Raw genomic sequence first — 18394 nt, 5'->3', positions numbered from 1 at the left:
CATGAGCTGCTTGTAAATTTTAGAGATTAATCCTTTGTCAGTTGCTTCATTTGCAAATATTTTCTCCCATTCTGAGGGTTGTCTTTTTGTCTTGTTTATGGTTTCCTTTGCTGTGCAAAAGCTTTTAAGTTTCATTAGGTCCCATTTGTTTATTTTTGTTTTTATTTCCCTTACTCTAGGAGGTGGGTCAAAAAGGATCTTGCTGTGATTTATGTCATAGAGTGTTCTGCCTATGTTTTCCTCTAAGAATTTTATAGTGTCTGGCCTTACATTTAGGTCTTTAATCCATTTTGTTTATTTTTGTGTGTGGTGTTCACCCACCAAATTTTTAATGCCATAAACCACATACACCCAGGTAACCAGTGCAATTATTTAAATATTTATGAATAATTATATTGAATAATTATGAAAGCGTGAGTGTTTTCAGCGTCCTTCCACAATTTCTTTATGTATATATAAGTAGATATATATGTATATGTATTTGTGCGTTACACACACAGATGCGTCTGGTTATCATTAATATATATTATAAACGTGTATCTATACTATAATATATATTCTGTAATATATATCTGTAATACAAATAAATATATTTTAAAATACAAAAATATTTTTAAAATATATATATCTTATAAATAAATTTAAAATGTAAAGATATAGTACAATGTATGACACTTGCACAATATGATATATACTGTAACGTAAAATGTGTACTTAAGTAATATATAATACACCGATCGTTATGATACATAGATTCACTATTACATATAATTATACATTTGTCCAAAAATAATACATACACTTTTACGTTTGCAAAAATACTCATGGTCTTATTTCCTCCCTTTTTAATACAAAAGGTGGCAGACCTTGCGCACTATTCCGTGCCTTCATGTTTTCCTTACCAGTATACCTCAGAGAGCTTTTCATATCAGTACAAAGAGAATTTGCTCGCCGTTTCTGAACAGCTGTTTGGATTCTGTTGTATAGTTGTGACTTGATTTACTTAACCCATTCCTGACTACTGGGCGGTTGAGTTGTTTTCAGCCCTTTGCTACCAGTATTCAATGCATAACTTTGACCTTCAGCGATTCCGCGGTGTGTAAATCTGCTAGGAAGATAAATCCCCTGGAGTGGAATCGCTGGGGCAAAGTGCACATGTGTGTGTCATTTTGATAGAGATTTCTAAATTGCGTTCCACAGACACTGTTGCAGCTTAGACCCCCCCACCAGCCTGTGTGAGCAAACGTGCATTCTCAGTGTTATATGATGCTTTTTCAAATTTTCCAAAACCAAGGTTGAGAAACTCAAGGCAGTTCTAGTTTATGTTTCTTTTTTCATGAGCAAGGTAGAACATGTTTTCCTGTGTTCAGGAGCCATTTGTACTTAACTAAAGAATATTTATCAGGCAGGGGCTCAAGATATGTGGGGAAAGCATACTGACACCTGTGCAATAATTATTTTGTGCAGAATGATCTTCATGGTAGTGATGATGATGATGACATAATAGTTACTATTTCTTGACACAGACCTTATACCCATCACAATAATTAACTCAAAGTGGATCACACACCTACATGTAAAACCAAACCTTGGAAACTCCTGGAAGAAGACATACGAGAAAAACCTATGACCTGAGATTTGGCGGTGACTTTTTAGGTATACACGTGCAGACTCTTGCAGAGTCAAGCCTAGTCTCACGAAGTCGGAACACACAAACTCCCGGTGGTGGGGGGGTGTTCCCCCAAAGTGCCCTCCTTATCTGGAAATCTACAACTCAGAGGTCATTTAAACTCTCCGAGCCTCCGTTTGTCCCTCCAGAATGAAAGGACACAGTAACTTTTTAAATATAAGAATCAAATATGATTAAATACATGCAATAGTGGAGGAAAATTTTTTCCTCTACCCTCTTATGGCCCCTGGGTGGGTCTGAAAATTAACCAACAGAGACGATTAACAGGAGAAAAGCTTACAAGTCGTTTTAATATAACTTTTAAATGACACAAGAGCCTTCCTAAGGAAATGAAGAGCCAAAGAAAGAGACCTGAGTATCTTATGCTAGGTTTGGTCGGGCGTGGGCAGTTGTGGAAGATAGGTTAAGGAATGGGAGGTAAGTGTGCTAACGTGGTGGAAACTTAGCAAGGCCTGTGTGTTAGGATCCTTCTTGGAAGCGTTCCTTTGTCTTTGGAGATAAGGATGCTCCTTTCCTCCTGGTATAGGGAGGGCACGTCTCCCATGAGGGATTTATGACCTGTTTCAGGGAAGAAGGGGGAAGGAGAGGCGAGAGTGAGTTTCCTGCTTCGGCTGAACCACAGGCAATTTACGGGTTGGCTACAATTTTGTTGTTATGGGGGGTTGAGTATCAGGTGACGGCTTCCTTCACCTCCTCTCCGGGGCTTCAGATTCCCTGCATCACTGTCTCCGTCGCTGTCCCCATACACCCTGGACCCGTGCTCTCCACCAGTCAGGAAGGCAGAGGCCCCGTTGTGCCCTCCCTGCTGGACCCAGCGTCCCGTCTTGTCCCTCCGGTCTTCTCTCCTCTAGGTGGCAGGAGGAATCCACGGGAATCAGAGTCGCCTGTGCGCTCAGCTGCACCAAGAACTGCTGGCCGTCCTGGGGTGACTCCCTTGTCCTCAGTGTGACTGCCCGGCGCGCCCGCCACACGGGTCCCGGGTTCCTAGGCAGCGCCCCTTGAGCCCCCCAGACCCTGAACGCACTTGGCGCGCGGTCTCAGGGAGCCTCCTCCCCTTCCCTCTGCAGCCCCTCAGCGCCTCGACCTCCATCAGCCCTGCAGCCCCGAGCACACGCAGACCCTTCAGCGCTGCAGCCGCGGGACTGCCCTCCCCTCCCGGGTTCTGTCTCGGCGCGGGCTTCCCGGGGGGCAGGGGCGGGGCGGGCTAGCTCCGTGCTGGTCCCAGGCGTCCTGCAGGGGGTCCAGAAAACGCGCCCGGGGACCGCGCAGGACAAAGGCGCGAAAGGAGTCGCTCACGACCACCGCCCCTCTCCTGTCCACATAGATACTCAGCTCGAGTGACTGAAACGGTGCCCGAAACAAAGTATACAAAGCTGTCATGCTGGCTACAACTTACTGTTACTAGGGTTTGCAAATCCCGGTCCTGCACCTCCTCTTTGACCCCAGCTTCCCTGCCTCACTGTCTCTGTTTCTGGGCGTTCCAGCTGGGCCTCAAATAGCCATCCTCCCCACAGCGCCCCTCCCCCTCGCCCCACCTGGACCCTGCCCTGGACCAGGTCTTCCAGGAGAAGGGAAGCGCGAGTTGACAAGGAAGAGCCGCAGGGTATGCTTCCCAGCAGCAGAGACACAACAGCCTGGATGCCCGGGTCACGGGGAGGGGGCTGCAGAATCATCAGACACACAGTGACCCCCCCCCAGCCACGCTGTGGAGTTATTGGGATCGGAGCATGTATAGGTGCAGTTCTCCTAGATGCCAGCCACTAGTTTTCTCTTCTGAAGAGCTGTACCAATTTACCCTTCCACAACAAGGCATGAGAGTTCCAGGGGTTCCACAGCCTCACCAACTCTCCTATTTTTCCTCTAGTCATTCTGATGGATGTGTACTTGTACCACTGGAATTTGCTTTTGGAAAGCAAAACTTTAATTTATAGAAATATCTCAAGCTGAATAGCTTATACATATCAACAAAATTAGAACTTCAGAAGTAGAAGCTGGAGTGAGAAAGAGGTTGTTTGTTTTTATAATGAATGCACCTTGTTACTATTTGGGATTCTCATGAAATGTGTGTATTATCTGAACGAGAAAACTATATATTCTCCTTTATTCTTGAGGTGAAGAAGATGATAGGTGATAATTTTACTACTCAGAAATGGGTGGATGCCTTCCTAAGTAACAGAGGGCTGTAAACTGGTGATAATCTTAAAACCAGCCAGCACGAAAGAACTGCCATAAATATCTTTTAAACTATGAAGGCACCAAATACATGCATACAAGGAGGAAAATTAAAAGATGCTGGCTGAAGCAGCAGCAGAAAAACCCTGGAGGAGGGGCACTGCAGAGGGAGGAAACAGCCAGTGCCAAGGCCCTGAGTCATGGTTTCTGTCGCTTGCCACCCAAGGAGTCTGATGCAGGACAAGGAAGAAGGGTGAGGATGAGGACGTGAGAGTGGAAGAATCTCTCGGGCTGGAGGAATGGAAAAGCCTTTCTGGAAGGAAACTTGTCCTGCAGACTAGTCCCACCTCCCCAGGGGCGTATAGGGAGGATTTCCCATGGAGATTGCAGTGCTATCTCTCTTGCTCACATGTAGAGGTGTGTCTCACGTTGATTCCACATCACCTCGTTGGGGGGCTCCAGAGACATCTCTCTCCCTGACACCAGGATCATCTCCTTGATCCAACCTGGTGGTCAACTTTGGTTTGAAAACCTGATGCCCTGCTCCAAAGAACGAAAGAAGTGTGAGATGCCTTCCAGGATGCAACCCAGACCAAATGTTTGCATAGAAAGAAGACCAACCGTGTGATTAAAAAAAGGACCTCCAGAGAGAACGTGGGGAAACTCCCTCCCCAGCCTCCACATCCACCTTGACCTACCCACACCTTCCACCCCACCAGCTCAAATTTCTAAGGATGGAGATCCAAGTAGTTCCCAGGCAGCAGAGCCCACCCCATTGAGTACATCAGCCAATCAGCTCATACCTCGTCTCTTTGGCCACTGTAATTGGTTAGCTGTGGTCATGTGATGAAGTCAGGTCCAATCAGATCAGGGTCAGACTCTGGGGGCAATACAAGCCCCCCAATAGTCTACGATTCCTGTTGCAAGTGAATTAGAATACTGGTGCTCCTGGGGCTCTTGGAAGCTGTCTTGAGACCAGGAGCAGAGCCAACACCATCAAAACCCCAGTGCTAGAGGCCAGTCCTGGGCTGGACCTCATCCGTGTCTTTTGGAAACTTTATAGCCTTTTGGAATCACCAGACCACCAAGCTCTGGCAAGCGCTGTCTGAACTGGGGGAGCCCGTCCTTACCCAGGGAGCTCAGGTTCCCACAGTTGTCAAGTAATATGTCCTTGTACAGGTCCTTCTGAGCCAGCTCCAGCAGGACCTGGGTGAAGAGCAGGACCAGATCTCCCCAGTCCCCCAAGAGAAGCCAGCCTAGGTGACCTGAGGCTCAGCACCCACCAGGCACCTGGAGGGGCCCAGAAACCTCAGCAGAGCCACCTCCACGACCCCTTGTGGCTGTTGTTTCTAAAATTTACCAACTAAAGGATGCTCCCCACTCTCCAGTCCTACCTACAGTTCACCAGGAAGGGAATTCAGAGTGAAGATCCGGGTGAGGCATTCTATGCTCTGGGAAAAGTGGCGGAAATGGCCCTCAGATAATGAGATATTTTCAGGAGGAAATATTATGAACAAAGATTCTTGTATCTTTCCATACTTAGAAAAGCACTAAAATCATTGAGTGAGATGTCTGTTCTTCATGACCTACAGGAACCTTGTGCTGAGATGTGTGCTTAATTGCATGCACCCCTTCTCCAAAATCACACAGAAACTGACCTCCTACCTACCTTTTGGAACAGTTCCTCAGAGCTCTCTGAGAGGCTCTCTCTTGGTTCTAATCCTCAGTAAGTCCCCAAGTAAAATTGAAATCCACCCCTCTCATGTTGTGCATTTTTACTTCAGTCGACAACTTCGACTTTGTGGTTGTTGGCATAGACTCTGGAGCCAGCCTCTCTGTGTTTGAATCTTGGCTTGGCTACTTATGATCTGTGTGACCTGAAGCAAGTGACATGAACTCTCTGTGCCTCTGTTCCCTTATCTTGGAAAGATGGATAATAACAGAACCAGCCATATGGTTGTGAGAATTAAGTGGATCAAAATGTGTAAAGACATTAGCTCAGTGCCTACCACATGGTCAGCGCTCAAGAAATGTTCATCATTCTAAATATCTGTGTAAAAATGGAGGAGATCCTAGTCAATGGGAGAGAGATACAGTATTGAAGAGTACATTTATTCACTCACGTATTCATTACATCCTGATGCTGGGGCTAAATTAACATAACAGACCCGCTCAGTGGTGGACACAATATCCATTCTCCTTTGCTATAATAATAGAAGCTATTAGGTGAGCACAGGATTGCCCAGCTAAAGACTGTACTTCCCAGCATCTCTTGCAGCTAGATGTGGTCACATGACTATGTTCTGGCCAATGAGGTTTAAGGAAAAGTGATCTGGGCATCTTGTAGGAGTTGCCCTTCGAAGGACTGAAGTGTGTCTTCCCGTTCCCTCATCCTCCTCCCCTTCCCCTGAGCCACAGTGTGGACGGGATGTGGGGGGGAGCCCTCTCCAGCCACGTGGCACAGAGCACCAAGGTCAAAGGACCCTGGCTGCCCAACTCCACGGGGATGCAACACCCCGGCCAGGGGAGTTTTACACACAGACCACAGCTATGAGAGAGACATCAAGTTCGGTTTATTTAAGCAGCTGTATTTGGGGATTTTACATCACAGTAGCCCAGCATGCATGATTCCAGGGTGCTGAGTCAAGAGCAGCAAGCGTAGGGAGCTCAGGTATTAGGAGGCAGTGACAAAGCTGAGACAGCACAGGGGACATTCACACACCTTGATTTCATGGAACTCTAACACAGGCAGAGGAACAAAGGTGCAATTTGGGTCAGGTTTCGAAGGTTCAGGAGGAAATTGGGAATCAGAGTCAGAGTCATCCGGTTCCAAGTAATAGGTGAAGCAAACACTTGGCTGGAAGGAAAGAGCACAGAGAAGAAAGAACAGAATGTTAGTGTCACACTAGTGACATTGTGGGGTCAGATCATTCTTTATATTCATATTAGGGAAAACACGCAAATAGAAAATGTGTTAACAATCGGTCGATTTGGATGACCTTTATAAAGTCTTTGATTCTCACACTACTTCCTAATAAGAAAACCTCTTCAAAAGTCCTCCCTGGTACTGTTGCAGGCACTAACAGGAAAGGAGTTCTTGAGAGCATCCTGACCCTGTGCCTCCCCTGACCTCTACCCATGGCCCACCTGATTCCCCATCAGGGCCCTCCAAACTCTCCTCCCACCTCTTAAGAATCCCAGAGACGGAGCAGACTCCTCATTGGCTAAGGTTGAGTCACGTGCCCAGCCCGGAACCAGTCATAGGGAACCCTGGCATTGCCGGCTCTGATTGGTCAGGGGCATACCTGGAGCTGGTCTGAGGATGGGATCAGACACATCCAAAGTGCATGGAGGCAGATGGTCCCCCCCAAAATCAAGTGTTTTAGCAAAAGAACGAGGAGTGCTATCCAGGTGGACAAAGCCATAGCTGCCTGCCTCAGCAGGGACCGTTCCCTAATTCATTCCTTCATTTAATCAGCCCACATGTGTACAGTGCCTACCGCTGGTTACATCTGTTCTAGCCAGGGGGGATATGTCATTGAACAACAGAACAGGTTCCTACTCCTTCAGAATAAACAAACAAATACAAGGTATGGTCTCGGGTGGCAATAATTATCTGACAAATATTCAGCAAGGCAGGGGGTTGGGGCAAAAATGAGCAAGGGAGGCTTCATGGAGGAGGTGACACTGGAGAGAGGAAGGAATTAGGAAAGAGAAGGAAGCAGGAGAGAGGGCAGCAGCTTCAAGTAAAACCATCCCTCACAGGATGGGGCCACATCCTCAGGGGGACAAGGGGCACCGGGCCACCCAAGGGTCTCTGCTGGGCAGAGAGGGTGGTGGAAGTACCTGACCTCTCAGAACCCAGGAGCCTAGGGTCAAAGGGAGGAAACAAGCAGGCTTACCATGGGACAGAATGGCAGGACTTTGAATGACAGTCTTCCATTCATTCCGGTGGACTTCTTCCGCGACTCACCAGGGTTCTCAGGAAGCAGGGCTTAGAGAGGAGGAAAGAGGCATGAGGCCACCTTGCCCTCGGAGGCTTGAGAAACTCACTAAGAATAACTTCATCATAAAATCATTGACAAGAGCTAATATGTGTTGAGTCCTTGCTATGTGTCAGGCACTCTTTTAAGTATTTTACACATCATAGCTTAATTGATTGTTCATAATAACTCTCTGAGATGCCTACTATCATCCCACTTTAGAGATGAGGAAACCAAGGCACAGAGGTTGGGACACTTGCTGGAGGTTTCACACAGTGCCTGCAGACATGCATTAAATTGCATCCTGAAGGCCCACGGGGAACAGACAGGGAATGTCAGTGAGTGAAGGGGCTGGGGTAAGATGACAGGGGGCTCTGGAGATGGTGGCACCCCGGGGAGCCCGTGTCCAGGAGGAAGGGACAGCTGATATGCAGCTGCCTGTGGGGATGCCTCTCCAGATAATTGTCTCGTTTCCCCACAGAAGACAGATGTCTTGATTTAGAGTGAAGCCTCCTGATATTTCAAAGCTACCAACAAATCCAGATATTTTCTTAGAAACTCCTACACTCCTGCTGGGAATGGAAATCCGCCTCTCTACGGAGGACCATTCTGTCAAACTCACCAAATTACAAATGCACATCCTCCTTTGATGCAGCCATCCCCCTGTTAAACGTATTGTCCTGGGTATACTCCCCTGTGTGCAATATGACCCAACTATAATCTTATTTCTACTTTTGCATTTATTGTCTTCCTCAGAGACTGGGAATAACCCGAACGGCCACCTGCAGGAACCAGGTTAAATAAACTGCAGTGCAGTACAGACAGACCATGGAATGCCAGGCAGCTGGAACACAAACTTGTCATCTTGTGGGGAAGAGTCCCCAAGATGGACAGGGGACACAGTGCTTAAGGTCAAAGACCCCGAGGCCAATCACTTCAAATCCCAGCATGAGCTAATCATTCATCCTTGTCATCCCCCAGATTTCCCATCTGCCAAATGGGGTAATCAGTGTCCTGACCTCACAGAGTTGTGAAGCATGAGTGATTGGATGCTTGGAAAGCACTGGGACCGTGACTGGAAGATACTAAGTGCCCGATCAGAATTCAATGAAACAAGACAACATAGGAACTGGCAGTGGCATATACAGTACACACAGTGCATCAGACATAAATACATAGTAACAGGTACACACAAATCCTTGTCTGTATGAGTGAGCACAGAACATTCTGGAAGACTGGACAAGACGCTGGAAAGTAGCGACCTCTGGTAAGGGAGCAGGTAGCTAAAAAAGTGGCCTGTATCTTGTTTTGTATGATGGTTACACACAGCTACAGATGTGATGAAATACAAGCAAAAACACACATGGAGTGTGTCAATATCCATGGGCTAGTTTCGATGTTGTAGTATCATCACGTAAAATAAAGATCCTGGGGGAAATGGGATGAAGTGTCCATGGAGCTTCTAGGTAGTATTACGGCAACTTCTTGTGAATATAAAATTATTGCAAAGTAAGATGTTTCAGAAAGGAAGCATCACAACAAAACCAACAGCCCTCACTCACGAGTCCAGGCCACCAGCGGGATCCACAGGCTTCACAGGAATCACCCACTCCTGCCCACCCTCTCTGCCGACTCCTTGAGTCAGGCCTCCTCATCTTCCACCTGAATGACCCTGCAAGTCCTGACTTGGCAACTGGATGCAGGGCCAGTCCAGGCCAGTATCTCGTCCACAAAATGGAGCCCAGATTGATTCCAGCTCCCAAGAGACACCCCTGAAGACCTGAGCAGGGGAGAGACAGGACCCACTGACATGAGGGGATGTCAGGGAAGTTCCATTCTGGGCCCTGCTCAGGGCCCTCCCTTCCCAGGAAGAGCAACTAGGAGATATTTGAGGTTGGGATAAGTCTTCAGGGTCAACCTTCCTCATCAGCCTTACCCTGGAGCCTCTCCCCACTCCCACCTGCCCACAGGTTTCCACCCCACGTGTGTCTCACCTCCTTTCTCCGGCGGCTTGGTCTGCACCTCCTCCATTTCCTGGCCCTCGATGGTGCTGAGAGGTAGCATCGTGACACCACAGGGGCTCCCTATGGACAGGAGACCAGAGCAGTCAGTGACTGGGCTGGGCACCCAGACGGCCCGGCGTGAACCCCAGCACCGCTCTCAGGTGTCGATGGACTCAGACAGCTCCATCCCCTCCCCAAGTCTCCAGGTCCCCAGCATCCCAGGGGAGTGTTGGCAATGCCTGCTTCCTAGAGCTGCTTCCAAGGCCCATTGTGTGATGTGGGGAGAGCGATTGCCATGGTGCCCCTTTAAGGAAAAGGAGAAATATTATGACACAGAGTGCTGGGAATCATAGGTGAAGGTCAGTTAACTGGGTATCAAAAGGGCCTCTGGAGTCTGGCATACAGCAGGCACTCAATAAGTGCACCTCATGGTCAGCATTTCCAGTGCTGTATTTCAGGGCTGTCCTAAGGCTATAAGGCAGCTTGGCCAAGTGATTCAGACCAGGACATCATTTCCCTGACCTCGGGGGCCCCTTCTGGTACAGGATGCTCAAGTGACTGCCTCTCAGGACTGCGGTGAAGATGAGGGGGCCGGTCCACAGACCCCTCACCACAGCCCCTGGGGAGGGGCCAGCACTGCAGCAAGGGTGCCTGGCAGCAGCCTCAGCTGTGGGGTCCTGGGACCCCACCTCCACCCCAGCTTTACCCTGGGCAGAACTTCAGCCCGTGTGTATGGAGGGTGCACTGGGGGGGTTCCAACCTGCCAATCACTAGCTGAGAGAGCTCTAGGATCAAGCTCGCCAGATTTAATAGCAATATTACAACAAATACACAGCAAACTGAGATTTGAATTTGAGATAGGCAAATCATATTTTAGCATGCGAGGTCCCAATCACCGCATGGTAAATGTCTAAATAAAAATCATTTATTTAATAAACAAAGTTATGTTTAAGAAAACCCAAGTCCCATGAAATATTTGGGACATAATTATACCCAAAGGCAATTCATTATTTGTCTGAAATTCAAATTTAAGTAAGCATCCTGTATTTTACCTGGCAAGCCCCATTTCAGAGGTTCTTTAACCTCTTGTGCTGTCAGCTTTCCTCTTCAGAAAAATGAGTGAAATTAATTATTAAACAGGATTAAATATGATTAAATACACACACATACATACACACTGACAACACACTATCTGGAAAATCAGAGTCAACACCTCTTCCTGTAAACCTTTTTAAGAAGCGTAAATGCAATCACAGACTCTCACTCACAAGCATGCAAATACAGGATGCATCAGTTTGTGGGAACGCCCAGCCAGATAGACACACACCCAACTGTTGGAAACACACATTTTCAGATGAGGAAACCAGGGCATGACGACACAAGCACACCTGCAGACACACTCCAGAGAAACTCTGAGACCCCCGCCGCTCAGGCAGGCAGGCCTGCTAGTTAGTACTGAACGCCCTACTCACACAAAGTCCTGGACGTACGTGCGCGTGCGCGCGCGTGCACACACACACACACACACACACACCCTCCAGCCACCCACAAACCCATCCGCAGAGGCCGCCGCTGTAAGATAAGCGCCCCCAGCACGCCCCCGGCCCCCACCCGCAGCACGCAGGCGCACAGAAGCACTGGAGGCTCAAAACCGGTTTTCCAAGAGCCCCTTTCATCTGCTAAACTTCTTATGCGTCCTTAGTGAACCCCCAACCCTTCAGGAGGGACTCCCCGCCTCTCCCGACCCCCCAAACTACCCTCTGGACTCTCCCCCAAATCATTTTCCTACGTTCCATTAAGCGAATTCGCTACCTGACCCCCTGATACCCGACCGGCCTCTCAGGTGTGCAGAGCGACCCCCATACCTCCCGCCTCCTCCATCCAACTACAGAGCCCCCCGTCTGCGCCTCCTACCCCCGGAAACCTCAGGACCAGGACCCGGGCTCCTCCTCCGCCTGTCCTGCACGGACTCCCCGCCACCCCTACTGCTGACACCCCAGCCTCCTCGGTCCCCTCCACTCTTCCCTCCTGCCAGTGGCCAGAGAAATCCTGACCTGGAGTCGCCCCGCGGCTCACGAGCACCTGAGCATCCCGGCCGCCCTCAGGGGAGACGCGGGCTCCTCCAGGGGCCCCACCGCGCGCCCCGTCGGGTCTCAGGGGCTCCTAGGCAGCCGCTCCTGCGCCCCACTCCCCGGAACTCACCCGCGCATCCTCCCCGGGAGCGCCGCCCTCCCCGCGGAGACCCCGCGGCGCCATCCCGCCGCCCCCGGCCCGCGCTGCGGCCCCGCCCCACGGCGAACACCCTTCGGAGCTGCAGCCGCGGGACTGACCTCCGGACCCGGGTTCTGGCTGCGCCGCTGGGCAGGAGCGGGCGGGCTTGCTCGGGGCTTGTCCTTGGCGCCCGCGCAGCGCTGGCTCCGAAGATGTCCAGGGAATCTGTGGGCAAACTCCGAGGAATGAACAGGGCTGAGCTGCTCTGCGACGCCCCCCCACCAACCCCCAAACACTAGTCAGGTGGTTAAAACAGTCTCTGACACCAGCACAGGTTTCAGAGTGTTCCCTTCAGTTTCATTATTGGGGGAAGTCGGGGACCTCCTCATCCTCACTGGTTAGAGAAACCGATATAAAAGGTCGTCAGTGGCACGTTTCAGGTGGAAGAGAATCACTTGTTCAGGTAATAAGGGTAAGTAGTGTTTCTTAAACTTCTTAATGGAATATGAAGAAACACACACAGAGAAGCACATGTATGTAGCATGTGTGCTGGACCCAAACACAAAATATCTTTTACACCGTGCACCACAGTCACAGCGGTTTCTTTCCCCCCTTCTAACTATTCTCACACTTTCACCCGTATTGATTTCAGTCTGGCATCTATTCAAAGCAAGATCAGTCACCTTTGTCGTCAAGGATGTCATGGCGAATAGTTTAGCCTTCGTGCACCATCAGGTCTGTGTCACAGCTCCTGGACTTTGCAGGAAAGCAGCCCAGACTCTACCTAAGGGTGGGCGTGGCTGTGCTAATGAGCCCTTATTTACACTGCAGGCTGTGGCGGGATGGCCAGAGTCTGCCCACCCCTGCTCTAGAGAATTTTCTGTGCCAGCTCCTGCAGTGGATGAAGCCAAGCTGCTCTCTGGCAAAAGGGCAGTTTGGGCAGAAATGTGAACAGATACACTTTGTTATTTTTCTTTTAAAAAAGAAATACTTTATGAAGCTATGGATCCTGAGGATGAAAAGAGTGTAATATAAAAATAGCCATTGAGTCTTGATTATGTACAAAATTTGAAATAACAACCTTAAAATTAAAAAGCTCTCACCAAGCCCATATCCTCACTTTCTGGTGGCTACACTGTGTGATAATTCTGATAATATAAGATATTTAACCCAGTCCTGAGACAGAACCTTCTGTGACCATGGCAATGTTCTGTATCTGCAGTGTCCAGTACAGTAGCCACTGAAACCTGCCCTGAGCGGCCGAGAAACCGTGTTTTGAATTTTTTTTTTAAGATTGATTCATTGATATTGAAGTAGCCTCATGCCGTTAGTGGTTACTGTGCTGGAGGGAAGAAAATTATACCTGAATTCCTGCTCAGATGAAAGACACGGCATCAATTAGATGGTATGCCAGAGATCATAGCTACCCTGAATCTCATTGGGGGAAAAGGTAAAAAACAACAACATACGACAACGACAAAAAACATTAGTATGTGGCATGGTGTGACTCTGGTCTTCAAAACCACACTATATAAGAGAATATTCTATTTCTAAGATGATACACACTGAGGAATATATACATATATATATAACATACATATTATATACATATAATATACATATTATATTTACAAGAGAAAACATACCAACAGAAAAATATTAACAATTGGTGAATTTGGATGATCTTTGTACTGCTTTGCAATATCTGTGACTCTTACATTCTTTTCTAATAACATTTCTAGAGAGTCCTCCCTGGGTCTGCTGCAGGCACTAATAGGAAACGTGTTCTTGCGAGCATCCTCACCCTATGCCTCCCCTGACCTCTCCCCGCGGCACCCCTGGTTCCCCATCAGGGCCGCTCCAAACTCCCCTCCCACCTGTTAAGAACCCCAGAGACAGAGCAGACGCCTCATTGGCTAAGGTTGAGTCACGTGCCCAGCCTGGAACCAATCATAGGGAACCTTGGCATTGCTGGCTCTGATTGGTCACGGGCATACCTGGAGCTGCTCTGAGGATGGGATCAGAACCATCCAGAGTGGATGGAGACAGGTGGTCCCCCAAGAAAAATCAAGGGTGTTAGTAGGAGAAGGAGGAATGGTATTCAGGTGGGCAAAGCCACAGCTGCCTACGCAGGAGGGACCCTTACGTAATTCATTCCCTCACTTAATCAGCCCATGCGCATACAGTGCCTAATGCTGGTTACATCTGTTCTAGGTAGGGGGATATGCCATTGAACAACAGAGGAGGTTGCTGCTCTCCAAGAACCACTCTAGTACGGAACACAGATGATGAACACACAGATACAGGTATGCTCTCAGGTAGCAATAATAACGCTGAAGAAATTGAGCAAAGCAAGGGGTTAGAGAGAAATGAGGCAAAAGTAAGCAAGGGAGGCTTCATGGAGGAGGTGACATCGGAGCAGAGGCAGGAATTAGGAAAGAAAAGAAGGCAGGAAAGCAGGCAGCATCTTCAAGGAAAACTGTCCCCCACAGGATGGGGCCACCTCTGGGATGAGGGAGGGACAAGGGGCACCCAGCCACCCAAGGGTCTCTGCTGGGCAAAGGAAGTTCCTGATCTCTCAGAACTCAGGAGTCTGGTCAAAAGGAGGAAAGAAACAGGCTTACCACAGGACAGAACGGCAGGACTCTGAATAACATTGTTCCCTTCATTCTGATGGGCTTCTTTGGTGGATCATCAGGATTCTCAGAAAGCAGGACTGAGGGAGGAGGAAAGAGTCATGAGGCCATCTTGCCCTCTGAGGCTTGAGAAACTCAAAAATAATAAAATCTTCATTATGAAACCATTGGCAAGAGCTAATATGTGTGGAGTAGTTTCCTTGTGCCAGGCATGCATTTAAGTATTTTACACATCATAGCTTATTTGGTTGTTCATAATATCGCTCTGAGATGGCTACTCTCATCATCCCACTTTAGAGAAGAGGAAACCAAAGCACAGAGAAGTTAGGACACTTGTTGGAGGTTGCACAGCAGTGCCTGCAGACATGCATTAAATTGCAGCCCAAAAGTCTACAGGGAACAGACAGGGAATGCCAGTGGGTGAAGGGGCTGGGGGAAAGACAACAGGGGTGTCCAGGCCACAAAAAGGAGCCCAAATTCATTCAGCTCTCAGGAGATCTCTGAAGGGTCTGAGCAGGGCAGTGACAGGACCTACTGACATGAGGGGATGTCAGGGAGGTTCCATCCTGGGTGTCCGTCAAGGCACCCCCTCCCCAGGAAGAGCCTGAGAGAGATATTTGGGGTTGGGATCAGTCTTCAGGGTCAACACCTCCCCATCAGCCGTGCCCTGGAGACCCTCCCCACTGCCACCTGCGCACAGGTTTCCACCCCACGTGTGTCTCACCTCCTTTCTCCGGCGGCTTGGTCTGCACCGCCTCCGTTTCCTGGCCCTCGATGGTGCTGAGAGGTAGCATCGTGACGCCACAGGTGCTCGCTATGGACAGGAGACCAGAGCAGTCAGTGTCTGGGCTGGGCACCCAGACGGCCCAGGTGTGAACCCCAGCACCGCTCTCAGGTGTCAGGTGGACTCAGACAGCTCCATCCCCTCCCCAAGTCTCCAGGTCCCCAGCATCCCAGGGGAAGTGTTGGCAATGCCTCCCTCTAGTGTTCTTCCAAAGCCCAGTGTGTGATGTGGGGAGAGCGATTGCCATGGCTCCTGGGAAGGGCAAGGGCAGAGACCATGGGTCTGGGGTTTCTGATCCTTTAAGAAAAACAAGAAATATTACGACACGAAGTGCTGGGCCCCTGAAAGTGAACGGCAGTTAACTTTATATCAAAAGGGTCTGTGGTGTCTGACATACAGCAAGCACCCAATAATCACACTCATGGCCAGCATTCCCAGTGCTGTATTTCAGCCCGGTCCTAAGGCTACGCTGCAGCTCGACCAAACGGTTCAGACCAGGACCTCTCTTCCCTGTCCCTGGGGGCCTCTTCTGGTACAGGATGCTCAAGTGACTGCCTCTCAGGACTGCTTGACGACGAGGGAGGCGGCCCACAGACCCCTCACCACGGCCTCTGGGGAGCGGCCAGCACTGCAGCAAGGGTGCCTGGCAGCAGCCTCAGCTGTGGGGTGCTGGGGCCCCGCCTCCACCGCAGCTTTACCCTCGCTGGGACTTGGGCCAGTGTGCCTGGAAGGTGCACTGGGGGGTTCCAGCCTGCCGGTCACTAGCCGAGAGATCTCAAGGATCAAGCTCGCCAGACTTAACAACAAGATTACAAGAAATACACAGCAAACTGAGATTTGAATTTCAGATACACAAATCATTTTTTAGTATAAGTAGCTCCCAAACACTGCATGGGACGTGTCTACATAAAAATCATTTTTATTTAGTTTTCTAAATTCTGTTTAAGTATAGGCAAGTCCCATGAAATATTCAGGACATACTTATACTTAAAGGTAATTCATTATTTATCTGAAATTCAAATTTAAGCAGGTGTCCTGTATTTTACGCGGCAAGCCCTGATTCAGGGGTTATTTAATCTCTTGCGCTGTCAGTTTTCTCCTCCACGAAAATGAGGGCTATAAATATTAAACCCGAGGATTAAATATGATTAAACACACACACACTCAGAACACACTGTCTGGTAACTTAGAGTCAACACATCTCCCTCTAAGCCTTTTTAAGAAGCATGAGACCCATCACAGACCCTCACACATAATCGTGCAAATACAAGGTGCGTCAAAGGGCGGGAACACCCGGCCAGATGGACACACACACAATTGTGGGAAATACACATTTTCAGATGAGCACCGGGGAAACCAGGGCATGACCAGGCAAGCACATCTGCAGACACACTCCAGGGAAACTCAGAGACCCCCGATTCCCCCGTGGGCAGGCGTGCGTGTCAGTACTAGATGCCCTCCTCACAGGCAGTGCTGGATATGCGCGCGCGCGGGCACACACACACACACACACACACGCACACGCGCACACACACACACAACTGCAGACGCAGAAGCTGAAATTACACATCACCCTCTGCAACCCAATTTCCCTCTGGCCGACACCCAGGGCCCACCCCCGAGGCTGCCCCTCAAAGGTGCGCGCCCCAAACAGCCTCCCTGCCCCCACCCGCAGCACGCAGGCGCACAGAGGCGCTGGCGGCTCAAAAGCTGTTTTCCAAGCGCCCTTCTCATCCGCAAACCTCTTATGCGTCTCAGCGAAGCCCCAAACACAACCGGAGGGGCTCCCCCCGCTCCTCACCCCTCAATCTACCCTCTGGACTCCCTGCAGTATCATTTTCCGATTTTCTACTTGGCCAGGTCGCTACCTGACCCCCTGATACCCGACCGGCCTCTCAGGTGTGCAGAGCGATCCCCGTACCTCCCGCCTCCTCCATCCAACTACAGAGCCCCCCGTCTGCGCCTCCTACCCCCGGAAACCTCAGGACCAGGACCCGGGCTCCTCCTCCGCCTGTCCTGCACGGACTCCCCGCCACCCCTACTGCTGACACCCCAGCCTCCTCGGTCCCCTCCACTCTTCCCTCCTGCCAGTGGCCAGAGAAATCCTGACCTGGAGTCGCCCCGCGGCTCACGAGCACCTGAGCATCCCGGCCGCCCTCAGGGGAGACGCGGGCTCCTCCAGGGGCCCCACCGCGCGCCCCGTCGGGTCTCAGGGGCTCCTAGGCAGCCGCTCCTGCGCTCCATTGCCCCGAACGCACCCGCGCATCCTGCCCGGGAGCGCCGCCCTCCCCGCGGAGACCCCCGGCCCGCGCTGCGCCCCCGCCCCGCGGCGCACACCCTTCGGAGCCGCAGCCGCGGGACTGACCTCCGGACCCGGGTTCTGGCTGGGCCGCTGGGCAGCGGGCGCGCTTGCTCGGGGCTTGTCCTTGGCGCCCGCGCAGCGCTGGCTCCGGAGATGCCCGGGGACGCGGTGGACAAACTCGCGCGAATGAACCGAGCTGCTCAGCGACGCGCACACCCCCCTAACCCCCGCCCGCAAACACAAGTCAGGTGGTTGAAACTGTCTCTGACACCAGCACAGGCGTCAGAGTGTTCGCTGCGATTCCGTTATTAGTGGGGAGGGGGGGGGGGCCTCTGCGTCCTCGTCCGTTGGGGAAAGCAGTTTCGGAGGTCGCCCTGGGCAGGTTTTGAGTGGCTGAGAATTACTTGTGCAGGTAATGAGAGGACGTAGTATTTCTAAACGCGTTCTTCGAATGTGAACAAACACACGCCACACGCGCGGAGGAACACATGTATGTAGCATGTGCCCTGCGCTCAAACACAAAATATCGTGTACACTGCGCGTCACAGTCCCGATAGTTCACGATTTTCCCTCCTTTTTCTAACCATTCTCACACCTCCACCCGTACTGATTT

At 50.3% G+C, this 18394-nt stretch overlaps 1 protein-coding gene across 1 annotated transcript; it reads right to left on the bottom strand.

Annotated features, from left to right (window-relative positions):
* Window positions 1–6413: 6413 nt before the first annotated feature.
* LOC131744834 (uncharacterized) lies at window positions 6414–18026 on the bottom strand. The gene is made up of 7 exons (XM_059044758.2): window positions 17845–18026; window positions 15420–15509; window positions 14684–14775; window positions 12179–12284; window positions 9840–9929; window positions 7765–7856; window positions 6414–6719 (listed from the first exon to the last, which is right to left on the bottom strand). Exons 2-7 carry the CDS (start codon window positions 15487–15489, stop codon window positions 6537–6539), a joined length of 633 nt encoding a protein of 210 aa, XP_058900741.1. The 5' UTR covers window positions 15490–15509; window positions 17845–18026; the 3' UTR covers window positions 6414–6536.
* Window positions 18027–18394: the final 368 nt, after the last annotated feature.

This window comes from Kogia breviceps, chromosome 18 (assembly GCF_026419965.1).
Source record: "Kogia breviceps isolate mKogBre1 chromosome 18, mKogBre1 haplotype 1, whole genome shotgun sequence".
NCBI classification, from domain to species: Eukaryota; Metazoa; Chordata; class Mammalia; order Artiodactyla; family Physeteridae; genus Kogia; species Kogia breviceps.
This window is presented reverse-complemented; position numbering and strand designations above follow the sequence as displayed.